This window comes from Calonectris borealis, chromosome 3 (genome assembly GCF_964195595.1).
Source record: "Calonectris borealis chromosome 3, bCalBor7.hap1.2, whole genome shotgun sequence".
Lineage (NCBI taxonomy): Eukaryota > Metazoa > Chordata > Aves > Procellariiformes > Procellariidae > Calonectris > Calonectris borealis.
The window spans coordinates 89,248,814-89,275,468 of record NC_134314.1 but is presented as its reverse complement, the minus strand read 5'-3'; the positions used below and the strand labels follow the sequence as shown (position 1 = coordinate 89,275,468).

At 40.4% G+C, this 26,655-nt stretch overlaps 1 protein-coding gene across 1 annotated transcript in view; it reads right to left on the bottom strand.

Moving 5' to 3' along the window:
• Positions 1 to 26,655, bottom strand: part of KIF26B (kinesin family member 26B) — a 304,053-nt gene that overhangs the window by 55,650 nt on the left and 221,748 nt on the right. The window contains exons 6-9 of the mRNA XM_075146579.1: positions 8,618 to 8,824; positions 6,939 to 7,032; positions 4,630 to 4,892; positions 1,608 to 1,791 (exon numbers count right to left, since the gene is read on the bottom strand). Coding sequence (XP_075002680.1) covers positions 1,608 to 1,791; positions 4,630 to 4,892; positions 6,939 to 7,032; positions 8,618 to 8,824 — 748 coding nt within the window. The remainder of the gene's footprint in view (positions 1 to 1,607; positions 1,792 to 4,629; positions 4,893 to 6,938; positions 7,033 to 8,617; positions 8,825 to 26,655) is intronic.

Genomic DNA, 26,655 nt, shown 5'->3' with positions numbered 1-26,655 from the left:
CTGAAATTCCCCCCTCTTTCAATTATCAGTGAGATCTGACCCTGCCTGGCTTGTGAGGCCACTCAGATATGGAAACTTGAAGACAGGAGGTGGTATGACCACAAGACAAAGATATAACTACAAGAAGTGGGCAAAGCATGCCATATTATAATCCAACAGGATCATGTCTTCTTTTTTTTAAAATGAGTCATTATAGCCACAGGAAAATATTTTTTCCCTCTTATTAATTGCATTTGAAAATAGTAGAAAAGGACTGTGTGTTCATGTACTTGCATGCAGTAAAAAGCATGGAGCATTAAATAATTGTAATAATAATTCTCTCAAAATCAGCCATCTTTATTCCTATGAACCAGGCCGATTGAGCATTCAGTCTTCCTTTCCACCGCAGGGTGGTTAATTAATAAACCTTTAGTTAATTGAGATTGCTGCCTGCCAATTCCACAGGGGTTATTACTTAAACACATGCAAACTGCATTTCCATTTAGAGCAACTTTCTCGTTTTCTCTCTTATATTCTAAGTACAGTCAATGTAAATTTTCTGCATTGAAACATTAAACTGCAGTGGTGCTCACCCACTACACATCATAACTTGCAATCTATTCCTTATTACAAATAACCTATGCAGAGCCAGGAGCTGAAACATATTCTATTTCTGCAGAATTGGTTAAGCCCCAAAATTTAAAGAAACAGAGGCCTCTGGTGTCTTTCAAACAAACATTTTTCCCTCTAAAAAATGATTATTTAAAAAAAAGAATTTTAACGTGAAAGTTTTCTTTTTCGGTGGGGGTGCTTCTTATATTATACAAATCTTCTATCGCTGGAACTTCCTAAAAAAAAACCCTGTCTGTATATCTCCAATTTGGGAGACTTGAATCAGAAGATAAATACAATGAAAAAATATAAATGGTGCGAGTCAAATGAAACCTTTGAAAATTATAAAAACATATAAGTAGGCATGGAAGCATCTTTTCCTCATTTACAAGTAAGAGATGGAAGTAAAGACACAAGCCAGTGAAAGCGTCTGAGAGAGGCAAAGAGAGGGAGCAAACCAATTTGAAAAGCCCAGAGCCTTTACAAAGAACCACGAGAGTCCTTTGTGCACATGTAGTTGGGCCAGCAACTAAAATACCATGTATCTCCAAGAAAAGGTACAGTTTACGCATTGCCAACATCAGCTTCCACACACGCTGTCCTATTTAGATGTCGAAGAGGAACAGCTAACGTACGGTGGCAAGGGATTCCCGTCGCCATAACATTTTAATCCATGACCTCAACACTATCAGCAAAGATAATACTAAAAGCCAATTTGAAAAGCACTTTTTTTTTTTAGATACAGATGCCCACTCAGCGCTGAGGACTAACTGTTAGTATCTCCACAACTGCAGCTAAATTGACAAGTGATGGTAATAATCCCCAGTGGCCTTTAACGGCCTTTGGTGGGTCTTTACCAGGCAGTTGGACAGTCTGCTGGTATGAATGGCCCTACCTCATGCTGAATGGAGAGCTCTGCTAATTTTCACCACTTAGGAATATTGTTTATAGGCCTGTTTAAAGCCAGTTTCCAGGCAGGCTTGGAGGACACAGAAGGGAGCGAAGGGACAGCTTACTTCCGCCTTTGCCGCTCTTCTCCATGCGGTACTGGTAGATGTGCAGAGTGAAGAGCATGTGGGAGTTGCGGTGATCCTCCTCGTCACAGTCGCGCTGGCTGCTGCGACGCGAGGCAATGGCGGCATCGAGGAAGAAGGCAGCCTTCTCTGCTGTAGGGGCGCGGAGCTCGCTCTGATTCTGAAGCTGCGGGTTAACACAAGGAAGAAATGACCTATAAACTCCCACACAAGTCAACACTTCCAGACAACTTCCCGCAGTCAACACACACTGTGGGTACGCTGGCTTCTGATGGGACCAAAAAGGAGGAGGTGCCCGATGGAGTGAGACCCTCCTGACACTGGCAGTGGCAATACCATGCCCCCCAGGAGCCCCACGATTGAATCCAGGCTTTTGAGGGTTCTCACTCAGGGTACCTCTGGTGGCAATTGTAACACGTAAACCCAGCAACTGGAAACCGTCCTATAGGCTGGATAGATGCATAAATTTGTTCCTTCACTTTCCCAGAATTTTAAGCTATTTATGCTCATTAGTTATTCATTATTTTCATTATTTTTACTGCCTTTTTTTTCCCTCCATTGCTGTCTCTGGCAATCACTGTGTCCTTCTGATGGTTAGAAGTGAAAAAAAAACTTGTGGAAGACACATCAATCCCAAATTCAACATTGGTGGAGACTGGCAGGGGTAGGACTATGTGTTACCCTTCAGAAAGTGTTAGAAGGGAGCAGTCCACAAATAAATCTGCGAAATAACAGGACTGAAGCTTGTGTTCAGCCCCATAGCATGTGGGGAGCAGCACAGAAGAGAAGCCTTTTTCTTGCCCCTTCATACCACATGCTTATGCACCTGCTCACAAGCCAGGGCAATCCATTAAATGGAACAAGGCAGGTAATGTATATACATTCACATTTGCTGGACCTCAATCCCAGTCACCAGCCTGCTCTTATCTCTCCAAAGTGACAGACAGCATAGGAGGGCAGATATTATTAACCCCCCATAACGTTAGGAATGCATGCATGTTTCATGTCATCTAAGATTAGTTTGTCTGTGGAAGGGACATGTGACTGCGCAATCTGATGGCATTAGTTTTGCTAGTACGCAGAGCTGGCCCACAGCCCGTAGGATAGACTTGTTTTGTCTGGCGTAAGAACAGCGAGGAACTTCCATTCTCAGGGTCTGTTCGCCTGCTATGTAATTCAGCTAGAAGTTAAGTTTTCCTAAAGAAGACAGTGCTCCTGTCTTCTCTTTGTGACCATTAACCAGCCTGAGGAGGGATAAAGCCGAGGCTCTGCATGGGATGGGGTGACAGGCTAAGCTCTCTCTAGAAAGAGGGTGGGGGGCAGGAAGGAGTTAACAAGGCAAGCAGAAGGCAGGCCAGTCTGTGGGCTGATCTCACTAATGTAAGCAACAAGAAAATGTGCATACTTGGAAAGGCCCAATGACAGACAGTATGACATATGGTGATTATTCATTTGCTATACACGCTGCTGATTTTGCGTATCTGTATGGCTATAATATAATATCCTCTCTTCATCTGAGGATTTTGAGAATTCTGGTGTAGGACACATGACTCCAGAATGTCGCTATGTCTTGTAAACACACATAAAAAGGCTTTTTTGCTTGCAATTTAATTCAGTATTTAACACTGCAGAGATACATAGATATCTCAGGGAGCTACCTTTTCTCCACCGATCTAAAACAATTCTGCTGTTCTGTCTGTATCTATATGAAAATAAGCAACAATAATGGGATATTTATTATTATTGCTATTGTGCTTAAATACCTTAGTAAAGAAAAGGAGAGGCTAGTTGTTACATAGTTATGTAACATACATAACATACATATGCTAATTCAGATCTTAACTGGTCCATCTATCACCCCAACGGGAAGACTGAAGTCTCCCATCTTATATTCACTAGACTGCACCCGTTCGTGGATACCAGAGGGTGAGATTTCCTGTGATACTGTAAGTATTTCATAAAGCGCTAAAGCCAGGAGTCAAGTGAGAATGAGAGCGCTAATTGTTATTTAAAACCAAGACGCAACTTTGTAGTCCTCGGGTAGAATGGAAGAGAGTGGAAAATATGATCTAAGTACGTCCAAAAGGCTTAAACCAGAAAGAGATAAAACACAAAATTTATTACTTGTTGTTTAAAATCTCACGATTCATTACTTTTGTGGATGTGAGTCATGATTTCTAGATGCTTGGGGCTGGAAATAGGGTACAGGACACTGTAGGTCTGTTCCTTCCTCCAGGCAGTGCTCTGCAGGTTCTGGATGGAAGCAGCCTTTGCCTTTAAGGTTGAAAGAATGTATTCAAGCTATATCATGCTGGTTTGCTCCGTCTTCATCTACTCATACAAAAATCAGATTCACTCCCTCATAGACAGCAAAATGAAAGAATAGGCCTCAAACCAAGAGGGGAAAAAAAATTGAGCTGCTGAGACTTCCTAGTGGTTACCCAGAAAATATATGAGCCCGTTACTCCTTCCCGCTAAACCTCCAAACCTGAGAAGAGTTCGAGTTATTCTTGGCTTGCCCAGTTCAGGAATTTATTTCTTGGCAGCAATTAATAAGTAGCGATTAATGCTTCCTACAACATGGTTAATGCAAGTGCTATAAATAATGTAGTTTATAAAGAGATAAACAGCCATATTAATGGCCTCCAGCTATTTGTGCAGTACTGTAAATATTTTAGCTTGTTGTTTTACAAAAGAGAGATCACACTTTCTTTTTTTTTTTTTTAAGAATGAGGTGAATTTTTGTTTGCACTGAATGTTTTCACATCTTATTGCAAACACAAGCCCCTGCTCAACATCAGTTATACTAGAGGTACAAATATTTAGGTCAGGAGAGCAGATGGCCCTGCAGCTGCAGGTCATAAAGTTCTTGCATGTTTTAAAGTAAACACTTCAAGTCTATAAACTTTATGCTCTGGGTAGTTCTTGAATTTGAACCATCTCAATAGCTCAAAAAAAAAAAGTCACATTGCTTGTTTCAATGTAAAATGAACCTTGGATTCACCTGCATGCCATAAATAGGGTCTTCACAAAGGTAGACACCTGGGGACTGGCCATCTTGCAGGCTGCCTGTAGCCACTTCTGACAACAGGTCTCTCAGATTTTCTTCTTTCCCCCACACTTCCACTGCAGAAATTCGAACTGAGAAGCGGGCTCCTGTCTTCTCTTTGCGTTCATTAATCAACTTGAAGAGCCAGGAGATGGCACAAGGGATTATGCCAAGGTTTTGCATGGAATCATCCTTCCCGATCATGGTGTACGACTTCCCTGTCAGGAACAGAGAGATGGAGAAAAGATAACAACATTACTCCCAGGACCTTCGGCCTTCTGCCAAGAGAGATTATCCTGCACAGCCTCATGAAAACAACTTCTTTGCTACAATAAGGACAGTCAGCAAGGGAGAAACATAGGCAGGCAGACAAATAGTACATGGAAACTAGAGAGTATTTAAAACTGACAGATGAAATCTTGACCTGCTTTCAAAAATCATTGCCTCATGCATTCCCCTGACATTCCCCATTCCCCAGGCAGGGTGCTGCAGGTCCCTACCACACAACACTGCAGCCTCTGATGTGGGTGAGTAGTGGGGGGAATTGAGCAGAGCAGGAGTGCAATGGTCTCTAAAAGTCCCTGCTTTAGATACTGTGGGTGTGGTATTCTTTGAATACCATTTTACTTCAAAGCACTATATTATGCTTCATATGCTGGGGTTGGGATTGACATAAATCTGGTCCCAGGATCATAAAGATGTAACTTCATACAGGAAAAAAAAAAAAACCAGGTGCATATGGTCATTTGGTGCATAAGTGGGTCCATACCAAGAAATACTTCATTTGGGTCAAAACCTTCCCCTGGTTTGCTATTATTTGACTCTGCAATTATAGCTCTGGCTTGACTCTGCTATAAAAGTTTGCTGATTAAGAACAGACACAGAGTACTATCACACTGCTTTAAGTGTCACTACATATAATGCTCTTAAACAAGTTTTCTGAAGCTCCTAAATTTATAAGCCAAATGACAAAGGTATACATCCTTTCTGGCAAGTACTTGTGGCATCTTTACCTTGTTTCATTTCTTATGTTGAATCCATGTGGAAAAAGATCAGCAAGAAAATATTTCTATGCACACGCCTGCGGCAAGGTCTGGGTGTGTCCGCAGTTGGTGGAATGGTGGTGGTGCAGTTAACAAAGCAACTGCAGAGACTCAACTCGTGCTCCAGCAAAGCCCTAGGTAGGCTGCCTCTCTAAAGGACATGTAGCACTTGTGAGACACCGTTATCTGGTGGTTTTCTTTTCCATCTCATTTGGCATCTCGCCTTTGGCAGGTCACAGGGGGTTAAATATCCAAGTGCTCATCCTAGCATTACTCCTGCCTGGCCCAGGGGAGCCTTGTGGTTAGTTGGAGTAGTGGCCCTGCTCCATTCATTATACCAGAGCTGGTGGCATTGCAGCATTCAGTACTCTCCAGTTTTTGTTGCCTATAATTTGGGATAATCATGGTCTGATACAGTTTGATCTTCTTTATCACTTGAAAAACTGAATTATCCTTTTCAGTTTTATGTGTACATCTGTGTTTCTTTGAGACAGTAAAGAATGGAGATCATTGCACACATACAATACAACCCTCTTCATTAAAGAGACAGTATTTTCAAAATACTATTAGAAAAGTATGAACAAAATATATGATTACACTTGAAATCCAGTTATTTCAAAAGAATAGTTGTTAATGATGATGATTCTTCTTTTTATTGTCTGTCCATGAATACCTGAAATGCTGTTGATGTGTTCGCAAAGAGTGAGTTTTGATCCATTGGTAACATTCAGTTAACCATTAGAATAGAATAGAAATCAAACTATTTGAGTGCCCAGTCACAGCACTTGAATAGTGCCATCACAAACATCAAGTACTTGAGTGGATAGTCACAGCCTTTACACAGCTTGATAAAAGTGGTATTTTGGCAAACAGTCTCCAAAACCAAGCACATTTGTAAAACTGTAGATCACTGTTGGATCATTCATTAACAACTGAAGACAGTGCTAAAAATTGTTATAGGGAATGGAATGAAGCAACAACTCAAAGATAACTTCTGTTTCAAAGAGCATGCTGTCCAACATTTAGACAATATGCAAAGTGAATAGATGTGTAAGCGAGAGGTCAAGGTGTAGTACAAGGTCATGCAGAGTGTACCACTTTCAAATACAATTACTACACACAGACAAATGAAAGTTTGTTTTCCCTAATTTAATGTACTAGCAATCTTGGGTTAAAAATATTCACTTTGCTGCATGAGTAGGGAAATTTAACAATACCAACCAAGCCTGGCATGGCCAAAGCAGAACACGCAGCCATCTGCCCCATTAACCACAGACTGGATCACTTCAGCCACAGTCCCAGCACATACTTCAGCCTGTCACAGGTATTTCAAAAAAAAGAAAAAAGAAAAAAAGAAGAAAAAAAGAAAGAAAAGAAAACCATTAACAACAATAAGGAAAACCAGGAGAGTATTTTTACTGGAAAATGGTCATAATGTCAACAGTGCTCCAGATAGCATGTTGAAGTATCAAAAAGTCTAATCCTGCTTGTCTCATTCATGTGATCTAAGCTGTTGATGGGAATGACATTACTTGTGAAAGCACATGAAGCAGGACTTCTGCCCTGTGTCAAGTAAGTTTCATTTGCTGAAGCATCAATATCCTTTGTGGGGTTAAACAAAATACACATACTGTAAGGGGATGTGGTTGGTTTGTTAGAACTGCCTATTTAGGGGACTTTAAAAATACATTTTTAATTAAAAAACAATCAAATACTGAGGAATTTTTACAGGCTCTATTATTTGCCCACTCATGGAATGCAATTCCACTAGCAGGTCGGTAAGTAAAGTACGGGGAACAAACAACTTCTTTGGTATTAGTTAGGTGAAATTTCCTAATTTTTCTCTACATTATTATGAGTCTTCTTAGCTTTTAGCAGCAGTAGGCTCCACCCTGAAGACTGCAGCAGTATTTTAAGAAGTACAACACACAAATTTACCCTGGGAGTTCTTAGATTTATGGTTCAAGCAGGCTGAATGGTTACAGTGCTTCTGCAGCAACTGCCTATCAATAGTGGGTGAAACCAAATCAGAATTCGCAGTTTAGGCTTTTACGTGAAGCGCTTCGCATTTGATAATAAATCATGTAAATTCACCTAGTTCATGGGTATTTCTAGACTACCTCTATAATAGTAAACAAAACGGGCCAAGAAAGTGACTGTTCACAGGCCAGCCCCTGAACTGCAACCAGGCATTAGTCTGGGAGGTGCTAGCTGCCTGGACCAGAACTAGGTCAGGGACTGGCCTAATGATACAATCACATGACAGTGCTTTAGCTGGCCCTGTGTCCTAGCTCTGTTTAGTTTATGCGTACAGAAGCAGCCTCACAGTACTGTTTTCTAGTTATACTTTGCAATGTTACTTTACTCTTCTACTGTCCTCCTCATGACATTTGGGTAATATAGTTCATCAAACCAAAGTAGTCTAATAAAAATAAGAAATCTGAATATATACATATGAATAAAGATTTGTAGACTAAAATCCCCATCATCCTATTGTAAACTGTACAATAGAACACTGTATAAATAATCCTTGACTTCTTAATGAATAGAGGACTGCATGAGAGAACTACAGTTCTGATCAGATTGCTGTATATAATATACAAATAATAAGATTTTATAATATACAATAACTTGTTGATATTAAGGATTTGCCTACTAGGAACCATTTAGCACATTTATTGCACATATAATTTTAGGAGCAATTATTTACAGTAAAGAACAAAGAAAGCACACAATTATTGAGATACAATTTAATAAACTCATTTCATTATTAATGACATTGGCGGACCAAATTCAGCCCTGGTCTAGCTCCGCTGAAAGTACTACTCTTGCAGCAGAAACGAATTTGGCTCTGGTGCATGCTATTGTTTAGATAACTATTCTGATCATATGTTGCCTACCTGTGATGAATCTTGGGGGAAAACTGCATCGAAAGCAAACATCTTGGGTGGAACCTGGTTGCCTCTTTTCTGGAAAGCATTCTGACCTCCACAGGCCAATGGGTCATACAGTGTGACTTGCTTCTTACGGGGGTCAACTTTTAAGAAAGAGCTGGACTCAGACGTGTCTCTGGCAAGCGTGGAAGAAATGCGCACCATGACTTTGACCTGTCAGCAAATACACAAAAAGATGACCACATTTGATTAGTCTGTTGGATGCTCTAGACTGGTATGTTGAATGAACTTTCCAATTACACTCAATCAAATCATACTTGGTTGCTGTAGCTAGTGTCTCAGTGGAAGTCAGTGAAGACACAGGAATTATTATAGGCAGAATTTGGCCTAAAATACACAGTGAATAAAGCCAGAACTCATATCCATCTACTTCAACAAGCAACTTGTGTATTTAGAATTACAAGGTACATCATGGTGTTTTAGTGTCGATGTTACTCAAGTACAATGATGAGGTATTACATCACTTAGTCTTACTCTCAATATAAATTGAAAATTAACTGTACCCCAGTGGCCCAATTAAGAAAGCTGAAAGGTAATCTAGACTGCTAAGCTATCAGAACTGCTGTGGTTTCTACAAAGTAGTCTGATCAATAAAGCAAGCACATAAAAGCCAGATCTGTAATTTACACCTTTCCAATTCAAATCCAAATGCAAACAGATGAAGTGCTCAGTTCTAAGTGTCATCATCAAAGAGTTGTGAAAAGAGCCTTGTTTTAATAGTCAGATTTTGAAATTATCGTCAAGGGAGTGGAATGTAATAAGCGATAAAAGATTTGTTAAAACATGTTAGCTCACAACTCATTAAATGGCTACATAATAAGATGTTATTCCTAAGACAAAAATACATCTTCATGGATTTAATGAGGCTACACTGCATCCTTAGCCCAGTTGGTAAGCAATTTAGATGTAAGTAAAACTGATGACAGTTGGTCTGGCTTTGGTTCTCCCCAAATTCACCACCTGCAGATACATGAGTTCTTGAACTCTGAAGGGCAAACATCACCTCTCTGCCAGCTCTTGCCTCTAGCCACACCTGCACGCACTTTGTCGTAGAGCAGACTGACTTCCGCACCAACCAGACAGAACTTTTATCTAAATACTCCATAAGTGTATGTCACTTGTATCGAACTCTGCCACGGTTAGCATGCAAGTGACCACAAAGGGTCACCTCAGCACAGGGTGGGAGCACATCTGCTGTTGGAATGGCAGATGCTCCCTGGGAGGAGGTTGTGGCCCTAAAAGTTAGGTGAGGCTGCAGTTTCTGTTGGCCTCATTGAGAATGGTGTTCTTTGTATGTAGATCTCATTTCATGCTGGCCTAAACTCATCCCACATGGAAATAAATCAGCTGCTTTGAGAGGTAAAATCTGGGCAAATTAATTTTTGACACAACTCCTTTGAAGACAACAGAATGAGACCAGAGATGAATTGGGATTATTCAGTATTTTTGAGATGTCTTCTCTATATGTCTGTGAGTCAAAGTAGTAATTTGACTCCACGTGTTTTAACCTGGGAAAACAAGTTATCATTAGATGGTGAAATGGTCACAAATCTGTGCACGTGATTCAGTTTTACACAATTAGTTGAGGGAAAGAGGAAAAATACTGCTTGGGTGTGAATGGTTCTCTTCTCAACTGTTCAGCTGAGCTGCTTATGAAACCTAACCTCTAACTGGAAAAAGCCACTTCCAATATCTTGCCAAAGGCATTCTTCTAAACCCAACCCTAAGCAGAGCTGATTTCTATTGAGGACAAAGGCAGCCAACACCCTCAGTCAGTCGACATGAACTAGGCAAGGTTTGAATGTTTATTCCAGCTCTAGGTCTCCTGGAAACTCAGAAGGGAGGCACTCGTCAAGTTAGCAGGGAAGGGAGGGAGTACAACGCTGAATCCTAGAGGAGCAAGAAAACAAAGAGCAATATCAGTCTTGATCTGTTTTCCTGTTTTCAACATTGGATGCCTTTGGCTTTTTCTACAGTGTCCCACATATTTAAACAGATGCCAATATCAAAAGCATTAGGCTGATCTGCTGGAAACCAAAATAAATGCTATTCTTCAAGTACTTTAAATAAAAAACTTGCTCTGCTTTAGAAAACTATTTCCCTGTAAGTTTACGTTTATTTTTGGCTGCTATGAATCCATGTCCTCCAGATCCTTGATCCTTGTGTGCAAAGGAGAGTTAACTGAATACCCTAGGGCTAAGTTTCTTTGGGTTTTGGAGAATGGCTAGAGTGTGAAATTTAACAACCCTTCATATACAGGCAGTCTAAGAGTCCTTTCTTAGTCTGGCCTCAAACTGTATGGGCATTCAGTTTTAACTTCAGCTACACCAGTTTTGTTACAGTATAATACCACTGGCTTGGGTCCTGATTTAAACCTGTTTGCACAAAATCAGATTAATACCTGTCACTTCTTACTGAAGTAATACTGCAAATCCTCCTAACTTCCAACAGCTATAGTGACAGAAGCTGAGGCATCAGGTTTTTCTTTCCCTGGAGTAAAAGACCAATTTAACTGAAATCCTAAAAATTTACTAGCATCAGATAAACTGAATGAACCGCTATAAAAAACAAGCTCATCTCAGAAGTCCCAGGAGTTGTCTAACAGCATACACTTTCTGACCATTTGGCTCCCCAACTCTGGCAAATACAGACATTTCTGAAGAAAAATACTGCTATTGCCATGAACCTTTGTATTTCCTGTGCACTGGGGATTTTTGTTTTGAGACTTAATGGTTCGTGTATGTTAGGGCAGAGGAATATCATATTGATTACATGTGGGTATCCTGATAGCTGGACAACTTCTTACTCTGAAGCTAGTTTGTTTGCAGCTGGCATGAAGATGTCTGTGCCCCTTGGCACCGCTTATCGTGGATAATTCCTCTCACCTCCGTTAAGACCATCCTGCAGGAGCTGTTTCTATCCGAGCCAGCTGTCTGACCCCTTTGAGGACAAGAGAGAGAAACAGGCCCTTCTAGCATGTAATTCCCACAGTCTGTTTTATAGACCTGCCTTCCAATAAGATGAGTTGCACTCCACAACTGCTTCTTGCTTTCTCTATACCACCGCAAGCATTTTAAATGATTACCTGAGATGTAGATGCCCACATTGTAGGCTGTCTAAAGTTACTCTTTTTGCTGTAAGCGTAATAAAAATGCTCTTCCTGGGCAGCACAGGCCCTGGTCCAAATTCAGTAGCACAAACAAATCTGTGTGACAGTCTTCAGCAAAACAAAAATAAAGATAGGTGCATGAGTGTGATGGACACTGAACACAAGTAGTAGCAATAGATTATTTGAACTCATCTGGTTATTTGTAGACCTTAGAGTATACTCCCAGGCCAGTTTCACACCAGTGTAACTCTTTCAAAGTACTCCTGATTTACATTACATTAATTGAGAAGACAATTAGATCCTGGCTGTGCAAAATACATGTCCACTGTATGCCGTGGGAGCTGTGACTATAGGAAAACCCAACAAGCAGGCAAGTAACAGGCAACCTTCAGCCCTGAGAAGCACATATCGGGATTCAGAACTGCATACAGAACTGTGGCATGATAACCTAGGCAGACCAAAACAGATTTTAAAACGTCTGAGCTCGATGTATCTTCTGAGGAGACAGGCAGGCTTGTGGTCTGGGAATCAGGCTGAGACTGGGGAGCTAGGACCCCTCCTAACGGCTGTGCACAGATGCAGTACGATTGTGAACTAGAGTGATACAATCTCTGTGTTTCACACTCCCCACCTGTACAATGGGCTGAGTCACAGCTTACTTCACTGCAAGGCATATGGGTACATTCAGACATTACCGGGCTCAAAGGACTGGCAGTTGCCATTAGGTAGGCACTCCATTACTAAACGTTATTATGCATGTAACCTAAACCCAAGGATTTGTGCAAAGCATTTCCCAACAGTGGTTATGACAAGAGTAAATCACCTAAGCTACAGCAGTAGAAACATTGGGAGACCACGGCCTCCTGCTCTGCCGTTTCACAGTCCTTCGTACAATTTATAGCTGGGGTAGCAGGGGGAGGCTCAGAGTCCACGCTGGCCCCGGCAATCCACGCCACGGGGGAGGCAGTGCGAGGATGGGCGAACGTAAGTCAGCCAGCTATGGGGATAGCACAGGAACTTAATGGACTTAAAAGACTTCAGTTCAATTTAAGGAACAGACAGGTTGAATATCACAGTGCTGCTCTGGGGAAGGCAGAAATACAGTACGGTTAATTTGAAACTAACTGAACAGTGAAGTTTAAGAACTCTAATACTTTATGCTTGCAATTTATATTTAAATAAACTGTAAACCAAACTTCTCCGTAAAAAGAAGAAAGCAGGTTTTCTGCTTCACTTCCTATGTGTCATTACTCCTTTAGTCCAATGCTACAGTTTCCCACTAATCTCTTGTAATTGAAGGGTTTAAGAGATACCACTTGTGATTAATGGGACCACTCAGTCTGCCAGAAATTCTTATTTGAATCCCAGTGATCAGGTCTTGGCAGCGCCCAGCCTTAGACGCACCTCTGACTGTTTCTGTGGGGAAACATGAAAGCAGTCTCGAGACATGTGCTGTTGGTAAAACAAACAACCTGGGCCTAATTTTGATGTAATTTTACACTCATGCAAACCTGGTTGAACTCAGCAAGAATTACCCCAGCTTAAGAGTGGAGAGAGAGAATAAAAGAAAAGGTCACTTGCTCTGCATCATTATTGTGCTTCTTCTAGGATATAAATTCACCTCTTAATTCTGCTCATGCTGGAAGCATTTTTTAATGTGTTTTCTCCTGTGAGGTCACAGGATTGCATTTGACAACTATTCAATCCAACAGGACCCCCATTTGCTTCTCTGGATTGCAGTTCCTGCCTACAAAGATTTGTTCTGTTCTTGAATGACTTTTACAGTCATTGAATTTCACAATATTATTCCCGATGTGCAATGCCACAAACGAAAGCGCAATCAGAACTGCACTGTTTAGGTTTCCCCAGCAAGGTTTCTTTGTATTTTTGTATATGTATTTATTTTATACATACATGTGTGTGTGTATTTAAATTTTATACACTATTTTTAGAAAATGTATACACATTTTTCTGAAGATATATATAAAAATGTAATATATACACATTTTTCATAAATTTCTCTCTAAATTGTAATTATTGGCACTGAAGAGTTCCTTCATGGGTACCATTCAGTAGCATCAAGGGAAGATATAGGGGAATTGCTGTAATATCACTATGCTTCTGTAAGGTAAAAATAAGCACAGACCTTTTAATCAGCTGTATTACAATTTCAGCTGCCTGAACCATGTTCCTTTGCCTTCTCCTTTTTTATCTAGTGCATCCCTATATACACATCAACTATTTCTTGAAGAGGGAATTTGCTAATGGCAGGATTTTTCCCCAGCTCAACTTGATTTGTGACCTACCATGGACCTTTTGTTATGTTCTTACTCTGTGGAGAAGGACAAAGATTCAGCATGCTCTGCAAAGTAGGACTGGTGCCATAGGAAAAAAAAGAAAACAAGAGTCCAGCCCCAGCCACTGACACTCCCGTGACTCCTGTGTCCGCCTCTGTCTGGAGGACCAGCAGTGAAAAGAGCACGGAAGGTGGGAGAGGTAAGCTGCGTCAAATCTGTATCAAACACGAAGAACTACAAACAGAGGCTGGAATGAGGCAACACAAGCAATCTGAGATTGACACTGGGGATATTATCACTTCCTTCTACTCTTGCCTGTAAGATTTCGTTTGGGGTTCATTCATCTAATTACTGCAGGGACAGGGCTAGACAGCTGTTGCTTTGGGCACTCTGCTTGCCTTTATGAGCTGCTTTTCTCATCAATCATTTGAGCAGCTTCTGCTGGACGTGTGCTGGGTAGTGGTGGGAGGCAGGAGCTGCGGTGCAGTCACGGGCAAAACAGGCCAGCCGGGGCTATTGAGCTGTATTAGCACTCCATCAATGTAATGGCAATCACTGGCTGCAGGAACAGCCTTACTGGAGGTTAATGAAGAGTGGGTTTTGTAATTTCTCACAGTTACAGTTGTAAATAATGGTGGCAGGCATGCATTTTTGCTGTAGCCAGCCACAAAATACTACAGCACAAGAAAATCTACGACATCTCAAACACTTATGCACATACATGCTTTTGCATGATGGATGTAAAGCTAGAAGCCTTTCTGTAGTGCCCAGAGTGTGGAAACAGTCTTTTAAGCATTTTGAAGGATCTTTGTTACAGATCATGAGACAATTAACTGGTCATGCTAAAATGAAATCTAGGAGGTCAAGATAAATGGACTGTGCCAGAATGAGACAAATACAGAATTGTATGAGTGGACGTTGTTTTAATGGAAGTCTCCTGGTCAGTTTTGGGGGAAAAAAAAAAAAAACAAAACAAAAAAAAACCCCCAACCTCTGGTAAATTATGCCAGTGTAAGCTGGTCAGGAAGCATGTGTAAACAGACCTCATTGTGCTCTCTTTCTGTTTTCACAAAGGTAACTCTTGTAGGCTTCAGTGCTTCGCTTTAGCACAAATTAGAAAACGCTCAGGCCTGATCGTTCATGTCCTTTGTGGAAATGGCTGTTATGGCTACTGCTGCTTTGGAAAAGCAGTGAAAACAATTGAAAAAGCAATACCATTAGGGCTCGCAGGTCTCCTCTTTTTTATGACTATCCCCCTGTTTCTTTCTTGTGTAATTGCTAAAACTTTACCAGCTCATCAACCCCATCCTGTACAGCAGTTAAACCAATTTGCACTTGTAGCAATAATGGGAAGTAGTGGAAGTGTACTGTACCCAAACACCAATCATATTATTCAAAGAACTTGCCCTTATCAGGATTGTATCCTTTTTCAATTGGATGATGGAACTTTATTAGTAAATTCAGTAAAATCTGGTATGAAATATGCTCAGGTCACAGGGCACGGCTCAGTGACCTCTTGTCTTGTTTGTGTCAGCTGTAGTTTTGAGTTTTGTCACTGTAATTTGGTACAGTTGAAAGACAGTGCTGAGCACCAACACTGTCTGAAACCAGCATGTATATCAGCCCAGTCCCTCAGCTGTCACATTGCTACTTCAGCATTTACTAGATTAACATAGAGCACTGCAACTTTTTTCTGTTCTTTAAAAAAATAAATAATAAAAGGGACACGAGGACCATCTTGTTATGGAAACAACCTTTCCCTAAGTTTCCCCACATGCAACAAACAGACTGTGTTCCCGGTTTTCCTTTTGCTTCCTTCTGATCTCTTTGAGGGAAGCCTGCATTTCAGACCTGCATAGCTGGGGCAGTCTGCGTGTTGCCTCAAGCAGGAGGAAGATCTTTCCCAGCTTCTGACATTCTCCACATACCTGCACATGCATCCACAGAAGCATACCTGCATCTATGACAGTGCCAACAACAGCCTAACTCAACTCATGTGTAGGGGATGAAATTTCAGCTTTTTTTTTTTTTTGGAGAATGTCTTTAAACATCACTGTTAGTGGCATTTTCATAAGAACTGAACAAACCAAAACAGCCTTCGACAATCCCAGCATGAACAACATGGGATCAGCTGGCAACTCTTGTCTTCCCTGCAGTGGATCTGCAGATATCTAAGAATGCACCTGCTGGTATAGTCAGCAGATGCCTTACTTAGGCCTCTAATGCACTACTGCAAAAATTTGCTCTGCTTCTCTCACTCTGATAAGAATTTATTTTTCTGCGCTGAGTAGCAAGTACAGTTGGCTGCCATGAATTTCAAGATCTCCTCATTTCCTTGGTGTCAGATCTCTTTATTTTTTAAAATAAAACAGATATTTTGCTTCACTTCAGTGACCTTTTAGAACAGAGAGTTTCCCCCCTTCCTTTTTTCTACTTAATACAACTTTTTCAAAAGGGTATTTAGAGAGAAAGTATCTATCTAGTAAACATCCTTCCCTGTAATTCTCATCCTTTGCTATGGTGTGGCAGTATCCAGTGGTCTGCCAAGATGGTCCTTTGCCCATGCTAATTTAAAAACTGTGCCTGGAATCATTTGGGAGAGCAGTGTAATGGTCCAAAACCATGCCAAGGACCTTGTTAACAATGCAGGAGTATGGATGATTGAGTGTCAGTGCCTAGGAACATTTCCTGCTCCGGTTTAATTTCCTTTATAGTCTGTACTGGTTTTAGCTGGGATAGCTAATTTTTTTCATAGTAGCTGGTATGGGGCTATGCTTTGGATTTGTGTTGAAAACAGTGTTGATAACACAGAGATGTTTTCGTTACTGCTGAGCAGTGCTTACACAGAGCCAAGGCCTTTTCTGCTTCTCACCCCACCCCACCAGCGAGTGGGCTGGGGGTGCACAAGAAGTTGGGAGGGGACACAGCTGGGACAGCTGACCCCAACTGACCAAAGGGATATTCCATACCATATGACGTCATGCTCAGCATATAAAGCTGGGGTAAGAAGGAGGAAGGGGGGGATGTTCGGAGTGATGGCGCTTGTCTTCCCAAATAACTGTTACATGCAATGGAGCCCTGTTTCCTGGAGATGGCTGAACACCTGCCTGCCGATGGGAAGTAGTGAACGAATTCCTTGTTTTGCTTTACTTGTGCACGCACCTTTTGGTTTTTCTAGTAAACTGTCTTTATCTCAACGCACGAGTTTTCACTTTTACCCTTCCGATTCTCTTCCACATCCCACTGGGGGGGAGCGAGCGAGCAACTGTGTGGGGCTGAGCTGCTTACCAGGATTAAACTACTACATAGTCCCAGCCACAGAGCATTGCACAGCTTGGCCACGTTTTCCATTCTTTAAGTTAAATACAAGAAACTCAGGTGGTGCAGTAGTGGCCTCCCAAGCATGTGGTGTGCCATATGTTGCTCTGTTTATATTCCAGCCTGGCTTGGTATCTACAGACCCTACAGATGGATCCACAAAACCCAGCAAACACATTTGCGGCACCACCGAGGCAAGCCTCCCTAAAGGAACTTCTCTGCTCTCGTGATTGATGACAAGGCTGTAGTCGTTCTTGCTGCCTACACAGGGTTGCCATCAGCCCCCGAGGAGGAGGGAGCCGGCAGTGGCAAGTTACCTGGCTCTTTCTGATAGGCCATGCTCACACCGTGCCGCAGTGCAGAAAGACTAAAGAGAACTTTGCTTCACTCATTCAAAGTTTCCTCTCAGAAACCTGCCCTTCCAGCAAAACATGACTGTACTGCTTCGGCTGCCACAGGGACTGGTGTTGATAGAAAGCAGTAGCAATATCAACAGTAGCAATATCACAAGCATGCTCATTGATAATTATGTCTGCTCTATTACTTCTAAGAGCCCCAGTTTCCCTTTTTGTGAAGCTGTGAAAAAGGTGCACAGGATGAGGCTTGGTAAGTTTAAGCAGGCAGGTCATCTCATCTCTAATTAGAGAATGGGTGGCACCAAGGGCTTTGCATTATACATTCTCAGGAGAACAGGAACTCCCAGATGAACAAGGCGCTCTGTTTTTTTTGTCTAAGGAAACAAGAATTTCTATGGAAAGAATGCAGATAAAAGACAAAGTTTCCTTTACGCATGTCTTTGAGATGTCTTTTCAGTGCTAGAGAAACAAAGGATATACAGGTATTGCACGGAAGATGTATAATCACAATTGTAAGCTTTTCCATTATTTATAAAGATGATCTCCATGACTGCATACAAAAGAAGATTCCGCAGTCTGCACATAACAGTGTATGGCATAGCACCATAAATAATGAGTAGCGATGCAATCAGATAAGAAGGATTTACATTATTTAAGCCAAGCCAGAAGAAGTGACAAATTGCAGTTTAATGCAGATAAGCATGGAAAAAGATGTGCAAAGCTTTGGAGTGGCAATTGGTAATGGCAGCCAGTAAATAAAAGGGACGGCTCATGGTACGGACCAGGAAAAAGATTTGAGAATGCATGGGGAGGAAAAGAATTCCAAAGAAAGCAAGGACCACATTGCTAAAGAGAGTATAAATGGAGGGAGGCACAATTATCATATTAGGCAATATAGGTGAGATATCTAATATGTGCTTGGGTTTTCAGAGGAGAAATCCAGTCTCCAGAAGGGGAGTATAACCAGTCTCCAGTGCCATATGTTGCATGAAACAATCAGCAGAGACTTCAAGGATTAGAGCTAGACGCTTTAGTGAGAAATTTAATACATTATAACGTCATTGAATTCAGTAATATTTCCTTATTTACCTGCAAGTATATGAGATAAGGATTTGACCTTAGTTAGGAACAACCACCAACAAAAGGAAACTTGAAAAAGGAGAAAATTATAAAACCTGGATCCAAGCAATGATACGATTTATATTGATAGTGAACCTGAAGATCCTACAGGGCTTTGCAAAGGCTTCTGACAGGATTAAGACATATATTTAAAATTATGCTCATTTTTCAACTGCAGAAATAAGGCACAAGAATAAATGAATCATCTAAGATCCTAGGAAAGGCTTGCTTTACCTAAACAGATTACCTGAACACTACTTCTTCCCTTTCTTATCCCATAACTGTAGGCTGTAATGTTTACAAGGGCGTAAACCTGATATTAAATTTACTTTTTCTTTCATGTTGTATCCTATTTAATACTACCCGCATGCTTCTATCTTTGGCAGTGGTACTGGCAGGCACAATAACTACAGAGCCCAAGCATCCAGTCACTTAGAATTAATGAGATCCATTTGTAATGCTGTATATTATCTCTAACTAAAAATGCATTTGTTGAGCTTTAACAGAAATCCGTGGAACAGATTTTTATGGTGGGCTTGATTCTGCATGTCTGTGAAACAAACAGGATTATTTATTGTGCCTGGGACAAGAGAATAGAAGACAAGACCATATAAGATGCATCTTAAGGTTCACATAACTCTGTAATATCTCATGTCCAACAGTGACCCAACAATCTGCCCTGTGAGCCTCCCACTGAGGTGGGCTGCACTGACGTCCCACTGGTCCCCTCCAAGCTGTGCTTTGCCAATATCCGCAATGGCTCACATGTCGCTTGCATCCTACCAAGACACAAACTGGGGGGAATTTACACTATCAGGAGAGAGCCACAGGCTCCGATGAGCCAACTTGCAGTCTGAATCAAATCTACAGCCCGTTGGGGACATTATTGGGCTTGGGCGTGTTCATAGTGCCATTTGTGGGATGTTGTCACTCCTTTCGGGGGTGGGGAGAGGAGAGCCCCAGAAAGGTCTCCCCTGGGTACATACAGTACATGAAGCTGCCTCTCCCAGCTCCTCCAGAACCTGTTGCTGAGGCTCTGGTTGCTTGTCCTTCCTCAGATTTTTTTTTTTTTTTTTTTTAAATGCCCTCCCCAGTCCTAACATTCAGTTGCTTTCTAACGAGTCCTGAACATCATGTTGGGATTTTCAGTAGCCTCTAGAAGGCACTACAACCTGACTCTTACCCCTGAAGGAAAGTAAATCCAAGGAAGTCATATGTCTGAGCAAATTTGTTCCTAAAAGCTGGAGATCAGCAAACACAGCCTCTGCTGGTACAAGGATGCTCTTACTTACTTGGAAAAATCCAAAGACATATTAGCTAAGTCTGCGCTGCTGGTGCAAATGATCTCTGTGTTGTACTCTGTGATATTGGTTCCTAGGCATGCATCTGACTTCAGGTACAGTGCACTCATCTCCACTGCATCCTGTGTTCCCATGGGAAGAAATCCAGGTATGCAGGCAAAGAGGATGGTACGGTACGCTTAGCACTGATCCTGGTCTGTCTGATCACAGTATCAAGATATCAGGACTGTAATGCTTTCCTGTGTTTTTTGTACTGAACGTAATTAGCTAAATAACAGAAGCAAAATGATACCAAATCAGAGAGGCAGACAAACAAAAAAGACAGAAAGAAAACTAAACAGGAGCCCCCAGGTGAGAACTAAATGGAAACAGTACTTTGACAAATGAAACTTGCCTCGCGTCACAGGGAGCCACTAACTTCTTTTACCCTCAGCTGTAGTATACAGCATAACATTGCTACTGACCCTCTTCCTTGACAAATGCAACTCTACAGCAATGAGAAACAGCCAACAAAGTGCCCATCTGCCTAGTGACCCCTACCACTAATAATTTCATCCACGGCTTGCTGCCTTGTTAAACGCCGTAATAAATAACAGCAGTATCTGTGAATAGATCAGGTAACTAACCACTTGCCCTAGAACGAATATCCAGTGCTTGTTAGTAGTCTTTGTACATGCCCTCAGCTTTAATTCTGCAATCTTACTTCAGGTAAAATTCCCATCATCTTCAACCTCAACTGCCATTTCCTGACTTTTGAGCGCTCAACCATGCAACCTTAACATTCCTTTAACATTGCTCTTCATCAACGGAATAATTCATTATGCTGTGTGGAGCTTAGGGACTGTGTAATTCTTTCTAGCAAGTAGCAGCCTTTAATGAATGGCACCTGATCAATAATGCAGAATTCAACATTTGAGAATAAAGAAAAAGCCTTTTTCGTGAGGGGTGTCTGTAGGAAATGTCAAAACCATTTATCAAGAGTCCAGGCTGATAGCCTGCAGCTGCTGTCCACAGGAACTATAAAAACGAACTTTGCTGAGTCCTGCAAATATGTTTTTTTGTCTTGAGTGTAATTAGCTTTTTCCATTACCAAAACACAAAATAAGGACTTATTGAGTATGAAAGCAATGGTCATTACCAGAGCATTTTTAAAGCAAAACTTTGCCATAATAGTACTTTGTCCCTAAGCTGCTAGTTATACAGGATTATTTTATCTTGTTTTCCAGGTGCACCTTTAAAACAATCCTCATTGTAACCATAGACGGGCTGAGCTGCTCAATACAAATGCAAAAAGGCATCTATATTGGGGTCTCAAAAACTCAGATTAACAAGGCAATTGGACAAACGTTACAAACTAAGACAATGGTAAGCACTTTACCTCTCTTCCTGATATCTAGATGAAGCATCTATCAAAGGAGCAGGCAGTTTTGACTGTTATGGAAAGCTTTCATTTTTCTTAACAAATGATCTAACAGAGAAGCACACGGCAACTCCAGGTCCTTTGCTGATAATTTCCATCCAGCAGTAAGTGGAATAGCAATAGTTAAGGGCTGTAATCACTGTCGACAAATATGAGCAAGATGATGAAAACAGAGGTTTAATGAAGTTCACCTTAGTCCTGCATGGCTTAAAAACTTCATTGTAAGTGGCAAAGTGATCCCTCCTTGTCAAATCCTAAGTCTAGTGTGATCAGTTTTCTAGGCATGCTATTTAAATAACTAAGAATAATCTCATTCTGGACATATACAAGCAAGGCTCTTTCCATTGCACCTATCACCAGGATGGGGACTGCATCAGCCATGTAAGCTTACTTTCTAAAGATCAAGCTCTTGATCCCTTAGGAGCTGTTCAAGGAGACTTCACCTTTAGCTAGCCTGAACAACACTGACAATTTGATTTCTCTCTTTTCTGATGCAGAGTGATCTGATGGTGGAGAAGAACAAGCGGATGATCTTGGTGAGGTTGGGCAGGCAACAATTTTATGGCTCCATCCCCTCTCTCTCAGAGGTGGGTGACAGAGCTGGCTGCTTCATCTTCTCTAAGATCTTATATTTTCAGTTTGGTCACAATGATGTCACCCTGAGTCAACCATGAGATGCAATGTTCTCAAAACTGAGATCACTCAGCAAAGGCCTTGGTGCCCTTGGTGGGTAACAATTCCTGCAGAGACACTGCATCTCTGTTGACACTACTGGAGATATCCTAGCTATTACACCTATTAATCTGTTTTGAAATGCATCTCTTTAAACAGTCCTTTTCCATCTACTACAAAAATTTCTACGGTAACACTGCTATTTGTCATGGGTGACACTGCATGCCAGACAATGGCTATGAAAGTAACAGTGCACAGGTTTCACAAATGGTTGAAGCAACTAGCCTTCTCTTGAGCAATAAAGGGATCTTTCATTTTAAGATAATTCATCCTCCATGCTTGTCACTACTGTAGCTTAGTATCAGGGAAGAAATGATCTTTGATGCCTTGTAACATTTTGTTACTCAACACAAAATAGAGAGATTAATGAAGAAAAAAAAGGGGGGGAGTTTGATTTTTTTTTTTAAGCATCTTCCCACAGTAGATTAGAGCATAGGCAGACCAAATAAGCAAGGTAAAATACATCAGAAAGATAAAAGGGAGAAGATACCACAACAAATAACACTTACAGAGTGATTTTTAATGTGCAGCATAGAATGAAGCTTGATGAAATATTCAAACTCGAAATCTAAACATAATCCTAAACCAGCAGTGTATCGTAGGGAAGGAGACACCTCTACTGCCTGCTTCTCTGGTGAAGGATGGTTTTATACCACAAAGCCTGAAAAAGGTATGTCTTGAAGTAAGTGGACTGCCTGAGTACAGACTGATCATATGCATCAGTATGAAATGTGAGATGCACAGAAAGCGAGTGTGGCCAGGGTTGGGCCAGGATCCAAATGAGAGTTATGCCAACCACAACAATATTCAGATTTTCACTGGTGGAGCCAAAGCCCTAACTTGGATCAACTTGGTTTTTCCTCACTTCTTTCAGTACATAAAATCCTTCCAAATAGTTCCTGGAATTGACAATACCACATTTAGACAGAATGGACCACAAATCTGTCTAGCTGGGAAGCCTCAGGTACAGACACAGGCATTATGACAACTATGACGGTGAAAAATTAACAATACAGGTTTTTAATTGCACTTCTAATGCTGCCTTTATGACTTGTTGTCCAGTACTATAGCTGTACATTAGCCCTTCATTTTTTTAAAGACTATCCTCACAACACTCATCTGTTAGTGCTGCAAACCATGCAGCTCTGTGCTTTCTTCTTTAATAGCCAAGTATCTTTCATTCTTACATAGTATTTTCGCTATGCAAAGAAAAAATTGGGAGATAGATCTTACTTTGGACAGCGTGCATCTCAACTTTGGGTATATTTGCATCTGGCTTTTGATTCAGATTGTTCAATAACATAAAGCCTAATAAATGGTAATATGTCATGGTTCACACGCAGCTTTGTCTATACCACTGCTCTTACTGTATTTCTGTTAAATGCTGCACATCTTACCTGACTGCATGTGAATGCGCATTAGCTAATATTCAATACAAGTTTTGGTAAGATGAATATTGCATATGAACTTGCCAAAGTAAATGAAATGCATTCTGTCATTAATTTTTACCAGTTTGCGCGGATGTTGCAAGAAATGCGGTCTCTGTCAAGATGCTTCAGGACGTATCCCATTCACTGTGTAGTACCAAGACAGAACAGGGTACGTTTTCAATGGAGTGACTATCTCTGGATGTCCTTGGATAGTGTGGGATTCAGTAAACCTCTTAATATTATTTTAATTAAGCTGTTACAGTCCATCATGTCAAAACATAAAAATACAGATTATATAAAACTGCATTAGGGGACCTTACAAAGCCCTGATTAATGGCCTGATAGGTTATAAAATGAATCCAAACTGTAAATTTATACTGAGGGCTTTTCTAAAATGTGAATTATTGACTTGACAGATCATAATAACTCTTTCCAAACTATTCAGGTCTATGGTTCAAATCTTTTTTGTATAGCTCACTGACATGCACGGTAAGTCTAATTTACTATGTCTCTCTGCATGAACATCCACAGACTGCAACATCCCTTGAAATGTATTCTGAAATATTGCAAGTGACCAGATGGACAAAGGCATGAGGAAGAAAATGTCAGTAATCTATAATGACTTCCAGATAAGAGTAACTCAGAATTCCTCCCACTAGCTCACCTGGCAGAAAAGTTTCTATCATTAACGAGGTACACCAATGCCTGAATATGTTACATGGAATCTGCTTTATGCATCAGCTACCTTGGCTCTCCAGTGATTTCCATTAGAAAAAGGTGGCTTATTTGCTGTTTCAGGATGCCATTATTTTCTATAGCCCTAGCACAGGAGAGATATTTCTAATACCTAGCAGATTACATCTAGACTGCTATATTAACATGACCCTCAAAAAACCACTTGAACCCAAAACTTCTTATCTGGATATATTTTAATCACCTTTAATAACCTCTGAAGACTGGAACAAACCTCAGCTCATCAGATAGGAAATCTTAGACACTGCAGGCGAAGAAGGCATTCTGGATCCTATGGAGATCCTCAGCCCCTATAGACCATACAGATGCAACTGGATCAAGCCACTCAGTTCGAGCAACTGATACTCACTGTTGCAAATATCTACAAAAGCCATAAAACATAGTTCGCTCTCCCCAAAAGGGCAGGGATGAACTCAAAGCCTGTTTTGCCGAACCTCTGCAACGGGGCATTTATTTCCCTGAAGTTAAATTTCCAAACTCAGATCAGCCAGTGTATTTTGCAAAATGCCTTCTTTTTCCCTTGGTAATAGAAGGACTCTTACTTACACATATCTAAATTGAAAATTTGTATCTTGTTGCAACATATACAGTTGAAGCTCTTTTGGTTACAAGAAATCACAAATACATTTTAACTTGACAACTTTCAATTACATCTTTAAAGATCCAACACTCAGAATTTCTATTTTGTCAGGACAGAAACTTTGATATTTCAAAATACGATTTTGTTTTGAATAGAAATAAAAATCCGCAAGACTGAAATTTTCTGAGAAATGCTGAAGTTATTTTGGATTAATTTAAAAAGTCTTTTCCTCTCACTGAAGTCTAAAAATGTTTTCCTCTCACTGACTTTAAAAATACTTTGAAAATGTAGTTTATATGATGCACTATATAAATAAAAAGTAATTTTGAAATGAAAATACTCCATACATATGGAGTACTGTCAACCCAAATTTGGTTTTTTGGAGGGAAAAAAAAAAAACAAAACACAAAGAAACAAAAAAACAACCAAACAAAAACTGATTGAAAAATCTTCAGCTATTTTTAGCTCAATCGCTAGTTCAACTTTCAACCAATTCCATCAGTTTTTAAATAATCCGATTAGATTAATATTGGGAACTAGCATGACCTGACAGGGAGCAGCTATCCTGAAATACAGCTACTAATACAAAAAATGACATTAGATAATTAAGTTGTTGCTTTAGTAGAACTAGACCTACTAACTGGGCATAAACACTTAAGTACCTAAAGAGTTAAGAAAATCCCAGTAGAAAAAAAATAATTATTTTTTAAAACCTTTAAATTAGATTCCATAAAACTGAGGAAAATAACACTGAGCAAATTGATATCTATAAAGAGTTCTAATCACACAATTATATGATCTTTTTGAAGTAGTGTAACATGTATTTTGTAGAGCTAATCTACACTTCGTTGCTCTCTCTAGAGATGCACACTCAGAGCAAAGACTACATTCACCACATTTCCCCATTAATAAAAACAATTCATTATCTTAATATGAAACAAGACGAGTTAAAAAAAAAGATACCCCCAAAATCCAGCCTAAAAGCCAACACATTTTTGTGCAGAAAACTTTTAGGTTTCTGTAGGCATACAAGGCATACTATCCTGAACCTACATTTTCTAGAGAGTCTGCAAAGGAAAAGCTTTTCACATATAAACCTACAAAAGCATGTAGAAATCTGTATCATAAACCCTTTGCAAATAGTTCTTGCATAAAAATAAAAATGTAGAGGAGTAGTATACAGAACTACTCTAAAGAAAAATGATGGGTAGATATTTAAAATGTTTTAAAAATATTTGTCAATATTTGTGCACTGACAAGCCAAAATGTACAAGATGAAATCCTGGCCCACTGACTTTATCCACGAACTATCTTTCAGACAGATTAGGTAATCATAGGACCTCAACTTGTTTAAGTCAATTTAACTCTTGAAGATTAACAGGATCTTTTCTGGTGGAAGAAAAGGTTTCACTAGAAGGAATGAACAAAAGTAAGAAAGGAAGATCATGGTCAGATTAACCCCAAAAATTGGGTCCCTCGCAACAGAGGAAACTATTAAAAACAATAGTCAAACTCTTTGGAAAAAGGAGCATATCTGGGGCTGGGAATGGGAGGCTGGACTTAGCCCTC